Source organism: Neofelis nebulosa, chromosome 1 (genome assembly GCF_028018385.1).
Source record: "Neofelis nebulosa isolate mNeoNeb1 chromosome 1, mNeoNeb1.pri, whole genome shotgun sequence".
In the NCBI taxonomy this organism is placed as follows: Eukaryota; Metazoa; Chordata; class Mammalia; order Carnivora; family Felidae; genus Neofelis; species Neofelis nebulosa.
In genome coordinates this window covers 76,410,934-76,430,713 of record NC_080782.1, presented here as the reverse complement: position 1 = coordinate 76,430,713, position 19,780 = coordinate 76,410,934, and the positions used below count along the sequence as shown (strand labels likewise).

Below are 19,780 nucleotides of genomic sequence, written 5' to 3'. Positions count from 1 at the left end.
GTGTGATAGCCCTCACAGTCCCTGTCATTCCCGAGTGATAAGGCGCCCGCACCACTAGCCCCAGCACCGGGGCAGAAGGGAGCTCTGGAGGCTGGAAAGCTTCCGCTCGCGGACCGGACAAAAGTACCGCCTTCCCAGGGGCTTGTGCGTGCGGCTGGTGATCCAGACGCCTCACCTCGTCCGGCTCGCCGCTCTCGCGGGCAGATGGTGTGCGGCCGCCGCAGGACGCCCGCCGCGCCCGGGCCATGAAGTAGCGGCTGCTGGCGGCGCCGCTGCCCGACCGCCGGCCCCAGGCGAGCGCTGCGCTGCCGCCGGGTCCTCTCCCGGCGGGGCCGGAGCGGCGAGGACATGGCTGGCGTGCTGAGCCTGCTTGCTCTCCTTCTTGTTTTCCCAAGCAGCTGTTTGGGTTTCAGAAGCCCGCTTTCAGTCTTTAAGAGGTGGGTGTGTGTTTTTTCAGACGGGCGGGATGGTGTTTGGATGGTTCCTGTGCATGCTGTTGAAAATGTAATCACTTTTATGAACCAGAGTGTTGTGGAAATATGCGAGGTTGATTTACTTGGCTGAAACGACTTGGGATTTTAGCACAGTAACTTGTTGTAAAGTCCCTCGTACAGAAAAAGCCCACTGTATTGTCGCCAGGCTGCACTGGCTTTCAAAACTCCAATTAGAAGTTGTGATTTCCAATACTAATCACTCCCTCTCCGGGAGATATTTCAGAAACTACAGTAGAGTCGTTTAGACTTGAATGCTTTCTTGTTTAAAACAGCCTGAAGAATAAAATATCAAGACAGATAAGTGGTGGGGAGAAGCAGATCATGGACTGTAATAGCTCAGGAGAAAACATTGAGCTGTATATACACTCCTCATAATTACCATATTAAATATTCATGCACTTGTACATTTGTAATTCACATCGCAGTCTTTTTCCCTCCCTCATACAGCTATGCCTACTAGCAATATTATTGTTGGTGTTTTGTTTCTGGCTAGTGATCCTGGATACTCACAAAATAGTTACAAAATTTTTACTTGGTTATACTTAATGTTTATGCCATTAGAAAATTGATATGCCTGTGTTGATTTCTAATTTATGAATACTGTATTGAGTAGAAACAAATATATGTTTTGACAAGCTTTTATTGAATGGAGTTTTAAATGTAGCCAGCCTGCTCGATCGCTTTGGTGATATTTTGTTTCCAAGTTGGGCATATGTTGCTCCTAGACTATAAAATGCAATTCTGATGTTTTAGAACATTATATAGTCATTACATCTTTTAGACTTCTCTTTGGAACTAAATCAATAATCTTTTATCTTAAGATCTTAGAATTCTTTTTTCCCCCTTCTCATGTTAAAATTCCATTATGTTCAAGGATATTGAAATGTTCTTTTTCAAGGTTTAAAGAAAGTACCAGATCCTTTTCCAATGAATGTCTTGGTACCACCAGACCAGTAATTCCTATTGATTCATCAGATTTCGCGTTGGATGTTCACATGCCTGGAGTCACGCCTAAACAGGTGAGAGGCATTCTGCATTTCATGATTCCTTGTTCTGTATACTGTCTGTAACTGAAGCAGGGAAAGTGCATTTACAGCAGTAGGAACTTCTTTGAAAGTAGGCATTTGATTTCAGGACTCCTCAGGTAGGCCCAGAATAATTGAATATTATAAAGAGGAGTAAATCTTTCAGGGTAAATCTTTTGGTTAAATTTCTTTTTTAAAAATTTTACTCATATTGTTATTTGTGTTTTGAAATAGAACCTTGGAAATTTATGTTTTGAAATTCTCAGTGGACTAATAGCCTCTGTAATGCAGCATGTAAGGATATATTAAAATATGAAAAATTATTCTAATAAAGGGAAATGATATTGAGCAGCTGCATCTAAGAAATTATTTAAATACCCTTCTATCACAGCCACAAATTAAGAAATAAAAGCATTTGTTTTCCTGCCAAGAATTTGAAAAACAAAACATCACACACTTTTAAGAAAACTGTTCAAACAGGTGGTTGATTGTGAGTTTTCTTTGGTGTGATTTGCTTGTTATAAAAAATATATATTTTGAAGAAATAATGGCAGAGCTCATACAAGTATGCCCTATAGAGTATTTTGAGTAAAACTAGGTTGTTGCCAAGGTTTTCCCTGTTTTAGAAGAAGCTCAAACTCAGTGCTGTGGTGTGTGCAAGGTGTCTCATTAGGCATAAAAAGGCCAGAATTAATTATGCTTTGTAGTCAGGCACTGCGGGGATTTATGTGTGTCATTAAAAGATAGTCTTCTTCTTTTGAAGGGCTGTGGAGACAGGGAGAGACCTGGGTGTTGTAGAGCTGCAGTGACTGATGACTCATTGTTGCAGATAACATTCTAGTTTCCTTTCCTTTTTTTTTTTTTTTTTTTTAAGTATTGAAAAAAAAAAGTCGGAGAGAATTCCTTTGAAATTGACGTCCAGATGCTCTAAGAAAATACACATGGCCCTTTTTTGGGCGCCTAAGGGTTGACATTCATTTGTTTGAAAACCTGTGTATGATCTAGCTATCTATAAATAACTACTTTACTATTGTAAAAGGACCCTCACCCCCACCCCTGCCCATTCTCACATGACCAGGCAGATGACTTTTCTGTACATTCAGTTGTTAGTGTCCTGGCCTTTAATTCCATAAGCTGTTTATTTAGTACATAGTCAGAAGAGGTGTAATGAGATTGGGAATAGGAGAGAGCAGTGACAGTTGCTCACTTGTGAAGAGTGCTCCTTCTTATCTCTTTTCACTTTTTAAAAAATTTTTTTAATGTTTATTTATTTTTGAGAGAGAGACAGACAGACAGAATGTGACCAGGGGAGGGGCAGAGAGAGGGAGACACAGAATCCAAAGCAGGCTCCAGGCTCTGAGCTGTCAGCACAGAGCCTGATAAGGGGCTCCAACCCACAAACTGCGAGATCATGACCTGAGCCGAAGTTGGATGCTTAACTGACTGAGCCACCCAGGCACCCCACTCTCTTTTCACTTTTAAAAGGTTTTTTTTCACCTATATTTGCTTTATGTTAAAACTGATTTTTTTTTTAAATCCACTAATTGGCCTTTAAGCCCTCTTTTCCCCCAGGAAAAAGTTATTTTCTCAAGTAGTCATTTGTCATGGTTCATTATTATTCTGTTTTTTCTTCCTGTTATTTTACAGAAATAAGTTATTTAACAATAGTAATAATAGGTAACTATGTAGGAGTCAATATTGTCAGAAAGATTCCTAGAGGAATTGATTATTTTTAAAAAAATGTAGAGAAGATCAATTTTCATAAAATAAAATGTGTTTACTCATTTTTATAATTTTATAATTATCAAAATAAGTCCTTGACAAAAGAACTTACATGAAGTTATAGCTTGCTATTCTCCACCATCTGCATCCAGTTTTTGCCTTATTCAGTGGGCAGTTTCTTCCCAGCAGACGTCTCCTCGTTGCTCCTTCTCTTTAAACCGTGTGGTTTCCAGGAGCTTTCTACCCAAGATCTAGAGGGTGAGGATTAGCCAATCACTGCATCCCATCTCCCCTCCCACACTAATTGGTTCAGAAGAAGGTGTGTGACCTAGAACAGTACAATTAAACCTCAAGACTTTTGCTGAGAATGCATTTGTCTGTTGCATGTGAGCAGGAGGCATGCACTCTTAGGGTCTGCTGCATCCGTGAGGGCAACCGTGCCTAGAGTAAAACTAATACCATAGAAGGTAATGCAGAGACAGGGAAAGAACAGATGTTCTAGGTGACCTTGCTACTTAGGAAGTTTTCAGTTACATTAGGCTTTTTGTTTCAACCAGGTTGAGTTGGGTTTACAAGTTCTGACTTGTAACTGAAACTACCTAACAGAGTAAGTGATTCAGTTGTGCTGCCTCATCAGCTCAGAACTGGTTGTTGAAGGTTTCTTCCACTTCCCCCATCATGTAAATACCAAGAGTATTTACTCACCTGATCCAGCCAACCTAGCTATACCTTGGAAACCTTCCTGAGAAATGAATTATACTCCCTACTGAGTGTAGCCAGGAGGAGATGGACGCAGAAACCCATTTCCTTCCTGAACTTGGTGTTGTTGGTGAGGAAGACCAAGAGTTGTGATAGTATGAATACTTTTGGTAGAGAAAGTATTCTTTTCCCAAAAAGCAGATGAAACCAAATTTAACACAGATACTTAGAGGAATGGAGATTACAAGGCAAGAAAAGGAAAGTGAAACATGTTAGAGGAAAGAAATAAAAGAAAGGAATAAAAAGAGTTGGTCCCCCCCCCCAAAAAAAAATTCAAGAGAATAGAACGATCAAGAACAAAAATAAAGGACAAAAAAAATAACTATAATCTGAAGAACAGAACATTTTAAAAATCTTATAAGAAAATGAGGAGTAAGGAAACATAAAAGCAAGGAGAGGCATGGAGGAGTTAAAATCTTTTTTTTTTTTTTTTTTTTAAAAAGAGCAGATCATGAAGAGCAACACAATTTAAAGAAAGAAGTAACTGAGGGCCCCGAACTTAAGAGTTAGTAATTGAAGCAGACCAAGTTGGTTAAAGAGATATATTCACTCAACAGATTTTTTTTTTTATAACACATATCTTAAGTTTTGGCAATAACAAAATAACAATGTACATCAGTGAATCTGCTCTAAGACTTTTCCTTGGGAAACTTGAGATTGTTAAGTAGGCTTGAATAGACAAACAAAACAGATGCGGAACAGAGGTGGAGAGAATTTAGCTATAATACTAACACAGTATAAGTAACTAATTTTGCTGGTGGAATACAGGACAAATTAGTGTGTTACCAAAAAATCTCCAGTCATGTCAGGTCTCTGAGTTGCAATCCATTCAGCCATATCATAGACTCCAGAGCAACCTTTAAAGAGTACTCTCGTTGAACCAGCTCTGGAGAGTCTGGGGAAGGTAGTTTAATTACCTATTGCAATGTCAATTTTATATTCAAGATAAGCTCACTGTCTTCTGTGACTTGAAATTTTAAAAAATAATTTCTGTCTTCTTTAATAAATTTCTTATTAATCTGTATGTTCTCAGACTTTGGGAAGAGAGGGAGAAGAGAAAGCAGCTAAGTAGCCTAGAGTAGAGGTAAAGTAAGCACATCTGGTTTCTGATGGCACAGGCCTCAGACCCAACAAAGGTGCAGAGTGTAGTGTCTTGAGGCTCTTCTCTTAGCACTTTTTCTTCCTCATTTGCTTCCTTTTCTCACCAAAGACCCTGCGGGCTTTTGCTGTCGCCAATTCATATCAACAAACAAAGCAATTTGATAAACTGCCAGTTGATGGTCACAGTAAGGTGCTATCATCAATTTGATGTGCATGGACAAATGTCCATTTTAAAAACAAAATAAATGAGGCATAATCATGATGATTTTATATAAAGTCTGTTGTCTAAGTCTAAGCCACATCTGGTGTGTTACGTAGACTTCAGGGCCAGGTTGAGAGCATTCTGGTCCCAGCTCTTGTGGTGTCAACTATGGTGTGGTTTTTAACCAGCGGGTCCTGCTCCTTCATCTATAGATGGAATAATAATTGTCCTTACCCAGGACTATTTTGTGGACTGAGCAAGATAATCCCAGCGGCATGTTCAGGTGCCATGCATATGATAAGTTCTCATGAACTCTGAACTTGTATCATTATTGTGATTTTGTATGTTGAGGGAAATGTGAATGAGGGGTTTTTTTGTATTTTTTTTAAAGTTTTTATTTATTTATTCTTGAGAGAGAGAGAGAGCAGGGGAGGGGCAAAGAGAGAGGGACAGAGAGAGAATCCCAAGCAGGCTCCACGCGGTCATTGCAGAGCCCCCTCCCACAAACCATGAGATCATGACCTGAGCTGAAACCGAGAGTCAGACGCTTAAATGACTGAGCCACCCAGGCACCAGAGTCTTAAGAAAGACATTGCCAGCCTTTATGCTTTCGGAAATAACTTCGTGGGGAAGGTAAAACATTGTAATAATTTTGAAAGAGAGGAAAGTTAGCCAAATGAAGAAAAATAGAAAGCATGAACCTGGACAAGAGGAACCTGGGCAGGAAGAAGTAAGTGAGGAAGTCACTCTTGCAGTGTGCCCATTCCCCAGAAGTTATTTCTATTAAAAATCGCTCTCATGATCAGAGAATGAAGGAACACTGAGGATGAATATGTTTTTCTCAAAGTTCTTATATATTTTTCATACTGCTTAGAAAAGCAATTACCAAAAGCCATTTCATCAGTATAAAGTCTTATTTTTTTTAACATCAATTCGAAATTATCCTGGATTTCTTCACTTTGCTGGAGACTTTATACATTGACCTTATTTAAAAAAATCATTCTTACCTAACATAAGTCTTTTCAAATCCTGGGTTTAAATAACATTTTGTTTATTTGTTATCTCTGCTCTTAGGCCCTCTGCAGTCTTGCTAAGGACTTACAAATGTTAATTAATTTGTAAAAATATAATTTTATAGAATTAAATATTTTCTTTGAACCTAATAACTTGAAATCATGTAACAATTGAATTTCTTTACATTAGGATATGTTAGGCTGTCACTAATGTGGTCATTTTCCTCCCTTATTTTGGGAGCAGTTTGAGAAATAAAAAGGAGTACACTTTTCCTTTCTGAACCTCTTGCAGATTCTTGTCGCATTCTGTATTTGTCTTTTGTTGAGTCACAGATTATGCTTTGAAATCAGAAGGCAGCCTTCCCCTGTGTTCCTGAACACAAATGTCTATCACCAAGAAGAGCAGGAAATGGAAAAATTCTGAGTTTAAAGATTATATCTGATATCCCTGAACATCAAGCTGAAAAACCTTAGAGTCTAAAGTTATCACTTATTTTAAAATAACACTGAAAGAATGTAGTCATTGAAATAAAACCATGATGAACAAATTACTCCTGTGAGATTTTCTCAAAAGCTTCCCACAATGTTTCTCTTTGCTTTTTTCTCAAAATTGGACAACTATTAGAAAATGTTTACTAACATATTTTAACTTTTCATTCTCTGACATAAAAAGAAAGAGATTCCCTTTGCTTTCCTTATGCATATAAACATGTAATAAGAACCTAGCTTTTGTAGACTTTTCTTACTGCACCTGTTTAAAAAATCAGTTTCAGAGGCACCTGAGTGGCTCGGTCGGTTAAACATCGGACTCTTATTTTGGCTCAGGTCATGATCTTAAGGTTTGTGAGATCGAGCCCTGCCTTGGGCTCTGTGCTGGGCTTGGATCCTGCTTAAGATCCTCTCTCTCCCAACCGCTCTGGAAAACAGTATAGAGGTTCCTCAAAAAATCAAAAATAGACCTACCTACAACCCAGCAATTGGCCAACTAGCCATTTATCCAGAGGATAACAAAAATGCTGTTTCAAAGGGGCACATGCACCCCAATGTCTATAGCACTATCAATAATAGCCAAATTATGGAAAGAGCCTAAATGTCCATCGACTCATAAATGGATAAAGAAGATGTGGTGTGTGTGTGTGTATACATATACATAAATATACATACATACACACACACACACACACACACACACACACTCACACTAGAATATTACTTGGCAATCAAAAGGTATGAAATCTTATCATTTGCAGCAACGTGGATGGAACTAGAGTGTATTAGGCTAAGCAGAATAAGTGAAAGAAAGAAAAATACCGTATGATTTCACTCATATGTGGAATTAAGAAACAAAACAGATGAACATAGGGGAAGAGAAGGAAAAATAAGAGGGAGGCAAACTATAAGAGACTCTTAAATGCAGAGAACAAACTGAGGGTTGCTTGTGAGGTATTGGGTGGTGGGGTGGGCTAAATGGGCAATGGGCATTAAGGAGGGCACTTGTTGGGATGAGCACTGGGTGTAATACCTAAGTGATGAATCACTAAATTCTATTTCTGAAATCATTATTACACTCTTTGTTAACTAACTTGGATTTATATTTTAAAAAGAAGAAAATAGGTTAAAAAATTCTTTCTCTCTCTGCCCCTCCCCCACTCACGTGTGCATACTTTCCCTCAACACAAACAAACAAACAAACAAACAAACAAACAAAAATCAGTTTTAAAAGATCAAGCCAGTATCATAACTTCCCTTATAAACAGCATTTGCTTAGGATATATGTTTATCAAAAGTAGTATACAAAAGTAAATGAAGAAATCGCTATAATGTCTTAATTTTCTTAAGTTCAAAATTGCTGATAAAATTAGATGTTTTCTTGTAGTCACTTACTTGTACAAAGTTTGGCTTATGACTGACTTGTGGAATATTCTAATGTATTAAATCTATATGTTTTTATATTAATCATTATGGGGGATAAAAAGGAATCCCAATCAGTGCTTAAAATTCAGGACAGAATTATCAAGGACTCCTGCCCTTCAAATGAGGCTTTACTGGAATAGTTTTCAGTTCTTTGGGGGTTGTGATTTACTTGTCTCCTTCTCTCTAGTTATTAATATGTAATAATATTTGCATTTTTTAAAATAAAAATTCCGAGGTATTTTTTGAGCATGAGAATAAAAAAGAGGGATGTACTCCATATCCCATTTCAAGGCTAGTTTGACTTTCAGATTAAGCCTCTTATACAAGTGGAGAAAATTAATCTGTGGGCACCAACAGCCTTCTGGGCACCAGCAGTAGGTTATCTGTTGCACTCATTGGAGAAAGTGGATTCAAGGTCTTCCCAAAATAGCAGGATGATTGCTGGGAAATACCCAGAGAAGATCCCTATCTGACTCTAGAGTTTATGTATCTGGAACCCCCATAGATTCACTGACCACCCGTATGTGGCCAGTGGCCGTGTCCCATCCTGCCTTCCCTAGTCCTGTGACCTGTTCTTCCACCGCACCCTCATCCTCTTCTCATTCAATCTATGCATTAGGACAAACATGGCAAATAGGTTTGCTTTTTGAGGCAAGTCCATTTGAATGAGAGGAGCTGCCTAGAAAATGTTAAGAACTGTGAGACCATGAGTGTGAAAGACAGAGGTAGTGGCTCCAGTAACCAGTTCTATGCCAGTGCATTTCTGTTGCCAGAAAAAATATATCATGGGTAAAGGTTGATTGCATTAAGTCATTGTCTTAAAATGAACATGAATCACAGCTTTTAGTGTTTCTTAGTTCTTAGTGTTTTAGTTTTTTTTCCCTTTACAAAAACATTAAAGGAGCATGGTTGTCTTGCTACTGAAGGAGGAAAATCAAGGAATATCCTAATTCTGGACGAGTATTTACCTTTTATTCACAAAGACTTAGGCAATGTGTATAAATTTCCAAGAGTTAGAAAACTAATAACAAGAGAGATTAACATGCTATACCCTCCACCTTCCCTAAACCAAGGAAGTAATATTATCCATTTTACCAATGGAGAAGCTAATAGCAAAGACAATTCAGTGATTATTAGAAAGGAAAGTCACCAGACCTTTGTTTTGTTTACTTAGCTGCCTCACATTAAGTTGTTTTTTCCACTTTATTTTTTGAAAGTTCAGGATTGGTGTCGTTTAAGATGCTACACATCACATTCTCTGGCTGGATTTGTATAATTCACCTCCTGCTTCATCAGCAAGGCTCAGTTATGTGAATTAGGTAGAATACAAAAACACTAAATGGATCTTGTAAACTGCAAATTAAAGTCATGCATTGTTCACTGCTAATTGTTTAAGTTTAAATCATGATGCTTCCTCTTTATTTTTACTAAAACCTATATAATGTCCACTTGGGAAAGATATGATTGAACTATTAACAGTGTTTTCTTCTGTGAGAATAATCTAAACATCTCCCAAATCTGGGTTCAGAGCTGCAAATACACATCAAGCTTTTTTTTTTCTTTCTTTATTAAAAATGAGAAACAGGACTTTTTGTTTTCAATTATTTTTTGTTATCTTTATATCAATATGATATTTAAAGAAAATATTTTACAAAGTAACTATAGTCTAAGAGACTCCCTTATGATCACCTATTTTCTCAATAAGATTTTGAGTTCTTGTTGTTTTTTATTCTAGTAAATTTTTTAAAGGAGAAAATATATTTATTGAGTGCTCATTATGTAATACCATTCTATTAGGCACTATATAAGCATTGTCTTATTAATTTTCATAAAAACATTGCATTTACGGTACTAGTAGTCCCGTTTTTATATGAGGTATAAAAACTCGGGGAGATTAAATAACCTAGCAATCACCAAATAGCCAGTAAATAGGAGAACAAGGATTTAAATACAGATTTATTTGAATCTGAGACCATGTTTGTTTCATAAACCTGTTAATGGTTTATATGTATTTTCCAGGGAATGTTTCTATATATGTATTTTATGTGTGCATATGTGTGTACACAGACACTTATACTTTTTCTTACACATATATTATACAATAAAAGCTTTCTTTTGTCACATAAACTAAATAGAGATCACTGGTTCCATCCTAAATCCTTGAGTAACTTTTTTCTTCTATTTTCTCATGTCCATCCAGAAAGAAATGTTACTAATCTGAATTCTGATAAGGTATTTCTGATCACCTCGCTGTTAAAAGAGCCTAGTTCTGTTTTATACAATTTTGGCGTATCCCTCTCTGAATCTAAGTCAGAGATTAGCAAATTATTTCTTAAAGTGTCACATAGTAAATATTTTCAGCTTGCCAGCCGTATGGTCCCAGTTGTAACTGCTGTAGTGAGAAAGCAGCCCTAGACAATATGTAAATGAATAGCTTGGCTGTGTTCCAGTAAAAAAATTTATTTACTAAAACAAGCAGCCACCCATGCCCTGTAGTTTCCTGATCCCTGATTGAAAACCATTGCATATGCCATTTAGGCTAATAAATGGATTTAACCTTTGACATCTTATGAACTGTGTCTTCTGACTTCTAGAACATAAAGAATAAAAATACCAATGCAAGGTTAACAGCTCTTTGATCTTTGTTCCTTAGTTACCTATTTGGTTTTCGTGAGTTAAATGGTTAAAAACAAGACTTTTCTTATTTGGAATATTGTGTTTCCGTCTCCTCCATCTCCGTGAAGCAGTGCCTGTGTTACATAGTTCCTGTAGGAACTAGAAAGACACTGGAGTCTTTCTTGGTTCCTCTTTCTCACACCCCATGGACAATATGCCAGCAACTCCTGCTGGTTCTACCTTCCAGATATATCCAGAATCCAGTCCTTTCTCACCACACTCATCTCTCCCACTCTGGCCCGTGTAACATTCTCTCTTCCTGTATTATTACAGTAGCTCTCCTCACTGGTCTCCTTGCACCCTTTATTCCTATAGTCTGTGCTCCATCTAGCAACAAATTGCGCAATATCATTCTATAGAATATTATGCAGTAAGTGGAAGACTGAGAGAGATCTACATGTGTTGCCCTAGAAGTATTTTCACTGTGTGTTGAGTGAGAGAAGCAAACTATAGTCATATGCAGAGTGTGATCCCATCTTAATAAAAATAAATAATAATAAAACTCCTGAATGTGTGTGTGTGGTTATATTTTTGTACAGGCATGGAGGAAGCTGGAAGGAGATACATTAAACTGTAAACACAGGTTCCCTTGGAGAAGTTAGCAGGTGAAGGAGGATAACAGCAGATTTTTTAGTATATATCAAAGTTGTTTCATCATTAAAAAGATCATCTTTTATTTTGTAATTGTTAAAAATTAATAAATAAGCACTATCACCAATGAAAAGAATACACAGCAACAACAACAACAAAAGATCTTCGTTTCTGATATAAACCCTAATGTTCTAGAAATCTCTAGAGGGGTTTTCTACGCAATGCCTCTAATTGATAAATTTTTAATCCCTATTCCTCTGCTTTGCAACAATGCTATTAAGAGAGCCTGATTAATTAAAGAATTTAGGAAATTGGTACACGTTTAGAAACAAATAGAGCCTTTTTTGTAGGGGGTCATTCTTCTATTTTAGTTGGTCTGAAGATATTTGTCGAAGGCAACCATGCATATCTTTCCACATTAGCAAGAGAAGTGATTCTCTTTGCACTTATTAGCCACCAGAAAAATCCTCTTTGTTTCACTTGTTTTCAGATTTATGTAGTCTGAATTAATATTTCAATAACCCTATTCAAGAGGAGCATTCGGAACCATTCCACGTGAATGTTGCCTTCTTTAAGCAAAAGTGCAGAACACACTCTTTCAAGGCACAGATTGCTTTTCACAGATAATGTATTCTACTTAATCATATATAAAGGGACAAATCTAAGGTACACATTAAAGGAATAGCTTTGTCTCAGCATGCAAAAGTCACCTCATCCAACAAACCTCAGTGCAGTTTTAAGGAGGAAGATATATAAAAATAGCCAGTACATTTCTGCTGTACATTGTGTCATACTCCCACCCTCTGTGAATCCAGTGTTAAATGAAAACATTTGCCATGGCAACATCGATTTACAAAGGGCAAATGATGTTTCTGAGATATTGGAGTACTTCCTTTCATAGATCTCAGATGTACACACAGTTAACATTTTAGCACTCTTATTTAATAATTTTATATATAACTGAACTTGATTATTCTTAAATGTTTTAATTTGGAAATAGAATACAAAACAAAACACTACACTCTCAACAAAAACTGACACCAAGTTAAATATACGCTGGAAAATATCACTAAAATATTTCAGCTTTCACTGTTCGTGGAAATCAAAATTATTTCATGTGGTAAGCTACACTGAACTATGGTTAAATCTTTTGCTTTCGACTGAATGAACATTTTGCTTTGAAAATGCAAATTATCTGTTTACCCCACTATTTCTATAATTGATGTTACTAGTTATAATATTTAGCTTCCCCATTTTGGACACATTAAAATATTAATTTTATCTCCTTAATGTATTTTTCATAAATGCTACAGCAGTACTCACAGATATTTTACTGTTGTGGTTTTCATCCACTTGCCTCAGACTTCGAAAGCAGACTCAGGAGCTGTAAGAAGGAAGATAGATTGGTACCCTGGGTAAATGTGAGTATTAAAGAGGTGACTGTAGTGGGGTCAAACAAGTTTAGAAGTTAACAAATAGTCTCTGTATTGTTTTTGTGCTCTCATAACCACTCTGTAATACAAAATGGAAAAAACTATGCTCAGGGGTAAGGAAATTAAGTTCCCGCCCTAATCAGCTCAGAGCTAAGGGTAAAAAATTTATCTTACTCAACATGAATTCTTTGACTCTGCCAGAGGTATATACTGTTCTATCTTACACCTATCATTTATTTAATCAGCACCGTAAGCTTGGGTCTAAGAAGCCCATGGCTGTTAGGTGTAAGGGGACTTTTAGTCCCTCAATCAATTATGGCAGGAGTCAGTTGAGATAAACAAGGTATTTCATACAGTTACAACCCACAATATTCCCTTTTCACTTTGGTTTGTGATGACCTGAAAACCTTCTACAATAGCCAAAGAGATTTGAAGCACCACTGAAGCAAATAAAAGCCAAATCTAGCGTTCTTTTAATGCTTTCAAGTCTGCTGCTGGTGAGGGACTCCAAATTTATTGGAAGACTGTGTATCATTTATTTATTTCCGCTTCCCTTCCTTTCTCAACATGTATTCCCCAAGATTCAAAAATGTCAGTTGTCCAAAAAAGGTTTACAAATATATGAATCCAAGGCAGTTTCTTTGCTTTTAAAAGAGATAAATCTTCCAGAACCTATTTATTGTAGTTATGAACTTTAGAGAGAACAGGAATATGCAAACCCATGAAATACTCTGTTATGAAGGAGGACATTAATTAAAAAATGATCTTGTCACTTTATTGTGGTAGTCAGTTCAAGACATCATGGACTGACAATGCTTTCTTTGAGGTGTGTTCAAATCTGGTAATTCAGGCATATATGACGATGTTCTAAGTAACTTCGAAATGTAAACAAGATTGAAATGGTTTTTCCAGGGGCGCCTGGGTGGCGCAGTCGGTTAAGCGTCCGACTTCAGCCAGGTCACGATCTCGCGGTCCGTGAGTTCGAGCCCCGCGTCAGGCTCTGGGCTGATGGCTCGGAGCCTGGAGCCTGTTTCCGATTCTGTGTCTCCCTCTCTCTCTGCCCCTCCCCCGTTCATGCTCTGTCTCTCTCTGTCCCAAAAATAAATAAAAAACGTTGAAAAAAAAAATTAAAAAAAAAAAAAAAAGAAATGGTTTTTCCAATTCTTTCCTTTCTAAATATCAGTCTTCCAGACCGTTTCTCCCCCAGGTTTTTTTTTTAATTTATTTTTTTTATTTTTTTTATTTTTGGGACAGAGAGAGACAGAGCATGAACGGGGGAGGGGCAGAGAGAGAGGGAGACACAGAATCGGAAACAGGCTCCAGGCTCCGAGCCATCAGCCCAGAGCGCGACGCGGGGCTCGAACTCACGGACCGCGAGATCGTGACCTGGCTGAAGTCGGACGCTTAACCGACTGCGCCACCCAGGCGCCCCTCTCCCCCAGGTTTTTAAAAATAATCTTATGTAACCATCGTGACATCATTATATAACAGTCATTATACTATACCTAGCCTATCACGTATTACAGTGAATAAAATAGTCTCGATAGCTAGCCCTTCCTTATAAAATTACTTGTATGAGTCAGGGGAAGAAGTCTGAATTCAGTCTGAGTAGTCATCACTCAAGGAACAAATCCCTGTTTCGTGTCCACTCGTTGAAGTATTATCCCCACTTCTGTCTTTTTCGAGATATACGGTCAAGAATGTAAGTTCCTTAAGAGAAAAGGCTTGTACAAGTTTCGTTCACTCTTGTATCCCCTGGGCCTAAAACAATGCCAAGTGTCCAATAAAGATTAGTTGAAATTTTTTTTTTCAAAAGGGAAGGAAGTTACCTTCATACTGAGGATATTCCCTGCCCCTCCCCGATACCCCCAAACACACACACATACATGCACTTCCTAGTGACTGTGGTATTTTTTTTTTAGTTTTTTTTTTTAACGTTTATTTATTTTTGAGACAGAGAGAGACAGAGCATGAACAGGGGAGGGGCAGAGAGAGAGGGAGACACAGAATCTGAAACAGGCTCCAGGCTCTGAGCTGTCAGCACAGAGCCCGACGCGGGGCTCGAACTCACGGACCGCGAGATCGTGACCTGAGCTGAAGTTGGACACTTAACCGACTGAGCCACCCAGGCACCCCAGACTGTGGTATTTTTTATGCCTCCACACTGATGACAAATCTCCTGCTTGTGAATCCCCTGCTGCCATGCTCTTAATATGTAAGAAATCTTCATCAGATCAATTATTTTTATTTCAACTGTAATCTTTTTACTTTTGCGTGATTTTTTTCACTTTTATCGGCTTGAGATGAATTTACTTAAAAATAAAAAATCACCGATTTCAAGAGTAGAATTCGATGAATGTTGATAAATATATATGCAGTTGTATAATTGCCCCTTAGTCATGGTAAATAACATTTTCATCACCCCTGAGTGTTCCCTTGTGTTCCTCTGTGCTCTTTCCCATTCCTTCCCCAAACCCAGCCTCTGGCAAGGACTGATCTCTCTGTCACTACTGTTTGGCCTTCTCTAGATTCACATGTAAATGTAATCACAAGAGTATATAGTCTTTGGTGTCTGGCTTCTTTAACTTAACATGAGACATTTGAGATTCATCTGTGACACTGTGTTTATCACTAGTTTGTTCCTTTTTAGTGCAAGTCATAGCCGTGAGGGAGTCTGGACTTTTTGCCTTAGGCAGACTGGCTCCAAATCTTGTGCTTTTAACCATTATGTTAGGATGTTTTTCAGTTCATATAATTTTCTTATCATCCCCATTAATGCTGTTCTCTTACTGGGAATCTTCAGTGACTCCTCAATCTGACCTAGTATGTTTCCTAGTCCACATTCTTGAATTCTATGTCCAATGGTCCCATCTGTGCCACTTTAACTTTTGTTCCCTGCATTGCTACTTCCTGACTTTCCCATTTTCTACCATGCTTAGCCTGTTTGTTATTCCTACAAGTAGATGCCCTGGAACTGATGTCATTCTTTGTGCCTGTTATAATGTCTTTGCCCTGCATCTTCACTTACTGAAATCATACACTATTAAGTTAAAGAATCCGTGTACCTTTCGTCATGAAGCTACCCGATTCCCTCAAACTGATCTCATCTCAGTGCCGTGATACTTTATACCACCATTCTAGACCTGTTGTATTGTCACTTACAGTGAATCTTTCTCGTGTTTTAAATCTCTGCCAAAAAAAGTCTCTTTCTCGTGTTTTAAATCTCTTTTAAAAAGTCTCTCAAACCAATGACTGCATCTTATTCATCATTGTGCATATTTTTGTCAGTTTACACTTAGGCTGAGCAAACAGACATCACAATCTTTATTTAAAAGAAGTCAGCTCATACCTGTCCTGCAGATTAGATATTTTTTGCACAGTGTTTTGTATCATGCCTTGCACATAGAAGGTACTCAGTGAATATTTGTTGATTAATAGATCTATCTGCCTTAAATCTGTGCCCAGCTATTTCTTCTGCTTTTGGGTACGTGTAGGAAAGCAGGTTGGCTGATGACTCATATGATGTGATAAAGATTGTCTGTCTAGTTAAGGCTATATGTTTACAGATTGATGAGGCTGTTGCAACATCTCATCTCCTTGGTTAAAATGATTGGAATAGCATTAGACTGTGTTCCCTTCCTAGTGTCTAAAATCGAGGTGTCTACAGTTTTCATTTCTTCCTTCGAAATGCCTTTCTGGTCTGTCCCTTTTCGTCTCCATCCCAGTGACACTGGTTTCTTCCTTCCTGGGTCTTCCTGCACTCCCTGTCCAGTTTGGCTCTTGCTGTGTTCCTGATGTGCTTGCTCTTCCCTCCCTGCTTGCCTTGGGTGATGCCTTCCCAGCTTTCCAGCTTCCATGTCTCAGTCTGATCACCATTCTTTCAGAGGAGCTTGCCCCGACCACCTCCTCTTCCCTCCTTCCCTGTGATGCCCCTACTCCACCTTTCAGGGAACTGTCATAGCCCCCCCAGCTCCTAGGATGTGCTTCACAACTGCAGTTTTACACTTGTTCGTGTCATTACTCTCCTCATGCCTCTATTTCGTCATCAGACTGTGGACCGTGTGAGGGCAGGAAACATACCTGTTTTGCTCACCATTGTCTGGCAACGCTAGACTAGTATATATTTGTGGGATCAATAGATATATGGACCGTATGGCCAGATATATGGACATATTTCACTGCTATTCTCCTGTTACAGACTTAACCCAGACTGAAAGCAACATCTCCTGGTTAGTTTCCAGACTCCACTGCCTTCTCCCTCCCATTGTGTCTTTATTGCTAATTCTCAGTTCCATCAATGTGTTCTTCCTAAAGGACTGCACTCATGACTTAATGCCCCACACCTCACTCTCTTGCTATAACCAGCTTCACATCTAAATAGATCAAATCGAAATTCACTTTATCTCCCAGGCCCTTTCTATTACTTAGCTTCATTCAATTTTTTCAACTTCCTTTCTCAGAACTCCCTAAAATGTCACCTCCACGCCTGTTCATCACACTTGCTCCCATCTGGGTTTTGTTTTTGTTTTTGTTTTTGTTTTTTTGTTTTTGTTTTTTTCAAACTAATTTTATAGCTTAGAGGGTCTTTCTCTTACCTCTGTTTATCTGAATTCTTCCCCTCCTACACAGTGACTCAGCTTCTCTGTTCAAGGTCTCTCAGATGCTGAGAGAACTCTAGGCCACTTCCTCTGTTTTTGTGGCTTCCATTTGATCATGGAATATTAAGAAATGCCAAACCAAGAGTGTAAAAGGAGGGATGTATTCTACTTGCTGGGAATTCTTCATTGGCCTCTCCAGATGTACTTTCCACTCATCTCTAGCCTTCTCTGCTCTGCAGGAGACTTACCTTTATGGATCCCATCCATAGACTCCCTTACTCTCTGGCTTCCTGTTGGCTCTAGTCATTGGGAGGCACAGACAGAAAACTGAAAAGCAGGAAGATGTGCTGACAGAATTTATTTCCTTGGCTCTTTCTCTGTTGGGCAGCTGGTTGACACTGACAATTTCTCTTGCTTTGCCATAGCTCCTATTCTCTCTTATGGCTAAAGCAGCTTCTGGTTTTGACAGTTCTTCCTCTTATTGCCTTATATGTCTTTAAGTGGTAACAGCTTGCTACTTTGTGAATCCCTGGGGTGTTTCAACATCACCCACATGCTTCTTTTAACCTAGCCCCTACCTTTATTCTTGGTTCCTTGGTTACATTTTCCTTAATTGTCCCCTTTATTTTGCCTTCTGTTTCCTAAAGAAACTTGACTGATATATTTTAATATTAAGTATAGCAAATTAATACTTTTATTACAAAGATGGTACAGTGCCATTCACAAGAAAATTACAAGATTTGTAAAATATGCTAAGTCTGTGAATTACAAGTGGTGAACAAGTTGGAACTTGTAAGATAAATGTCATCTTTTTTCAGTCTTGTCTGTGTGTCTCTCTCTGCATAATCTTGTTAGGAGAAAAGGCCCTCTGAATGTTAGGCCCTGCCAGATGGCCCTCCTCCCTGTCCCCTGACTGGTCCTATCTAGGACCAAGTCATCACTCTTCCTTCTCTGAACTCCTCTGTCACTCTTCTAGCCCTTAACACTAAGCTTTACACCTCACTCTTCCCTAAGCCCAATATGCTTTGTCTCCATTAGATTTTAAAGTTTCTGAAGGGAGAGAATTATTTGTGTGTATTTTTGTGTACCAGGATTAAAATATATATGGACTCAAGATATGATGGTTGTTCAGTTTGTTTGTTATTGTATTAGTTGGTTGATAAGTTGGTAGCAATGATTCTTTGGGACAAACTGTACCTTTTTTATATTTTAAACATTTTTAATGGAAACTTCTAATGTACACAAAATTAAAAGACTTATATAATGAACTCCCACATACCCATTCATGATGATAAACTCATGCTCAGGCTTATTATCATTCCTTCCCCAACACACACACTGAATTATTTTGAGGCATCTACTAGACATCATTTCATTTCATAGTATTTCAGTACTATTTTTAAAAATAAGTACTTTATTTGGAAACATAGCCACAATTACCATTATATCATCATATATCTAGTCAGTATCAAATTTCTCTGATATGTATTTTTTTTTTTTAATGTTGGTTTGTTTGCATCATGATCCAAACATAGTCCCCATGGTAAATTTTGTTGATAGGTCTCGTTTATAGGGATTCTTGAAATTCCTTTTGTCTCTTTTTTCTCCTGTAATTTATTTGTGAAGAAAATGGTATTTGTCCTAAAACGTTTTCTGTGTTCTAGGTTTTGCTGATTGCATCACTAGAGTATCGTTTAACATGTACCTCTGTCCTTTGTATTTCCTCTACTGCTACATCTAAAGGCTTGATCAAATTTAGAGTTTTTAGCAAGAATTTTTCATAGGTGATGTTATATTAAACCAATAGGAAGCATATAATGACTGGTTGTCTCTCTTCTTATAATGTAAATCCTAATAAACAAATTAGGAATTGTGAAATTGATTGACCCATTATAAAGTTCCCTATAAGTTTTTCACCTATTGGTTTTAGCAGCTATGAATATTTATCATTGCCTCGATTTGTTAGAAGTTGCATATGATGAGTATTCTAATTATGTCATTTCTCCCAGATTTGTCAATGAAAATACTTTTATAAAAAGAAACTTTCCTCCAGGGGAACCCTTGTGCATTGTTGGTGGAAATATAAATTGATATAACTACTGTGAAAAACAGTATGGAGATTCCTCGAAATTTAAAAATAGAAATACTGTAGGAGTCAGTAATTCCACTACTGGGTATTTACCCAAAGAAAATGCAAGCGCTAATTTGAAAAGATACATGTACCCGTAGGTTTATTGTAACATTATTTTGCA

The 19,780-nt window shown here is 37.8% G+C and overlaps 1 protein-coding gene across 20 annotated transcripts in view; it reads left to right on the top strand.

Moving 5' to 3' along the window:
* The first annotated feature begins 235 nt into the window (after positions 1-235).
* The window catches only part of PAM (peptidylglycine alpha-amidating monooxygenase), a 159,186-nt gene continuing 139,641 nt past the window's right edge, over positions 236-19,780 (top strand). For all 20 annotated transcript variants that reach the window (XM_058725992.1, XM_058725976.1, XM_058725968.1 and 17 more), the window contains exons 1-2: positions 236-437; positions 1,393-1,513. In XM_058725992.1, the coding sequence (XP_058581975.1) occupies positions 349-437; positions 1,393-1,513 (210 nt within the window). In that variant the 5' untranslated portion in view covers positions 236-348. The remainder of the gene's footprint in view (positions 438-1,392; positions 1,514-19,780) is intronic.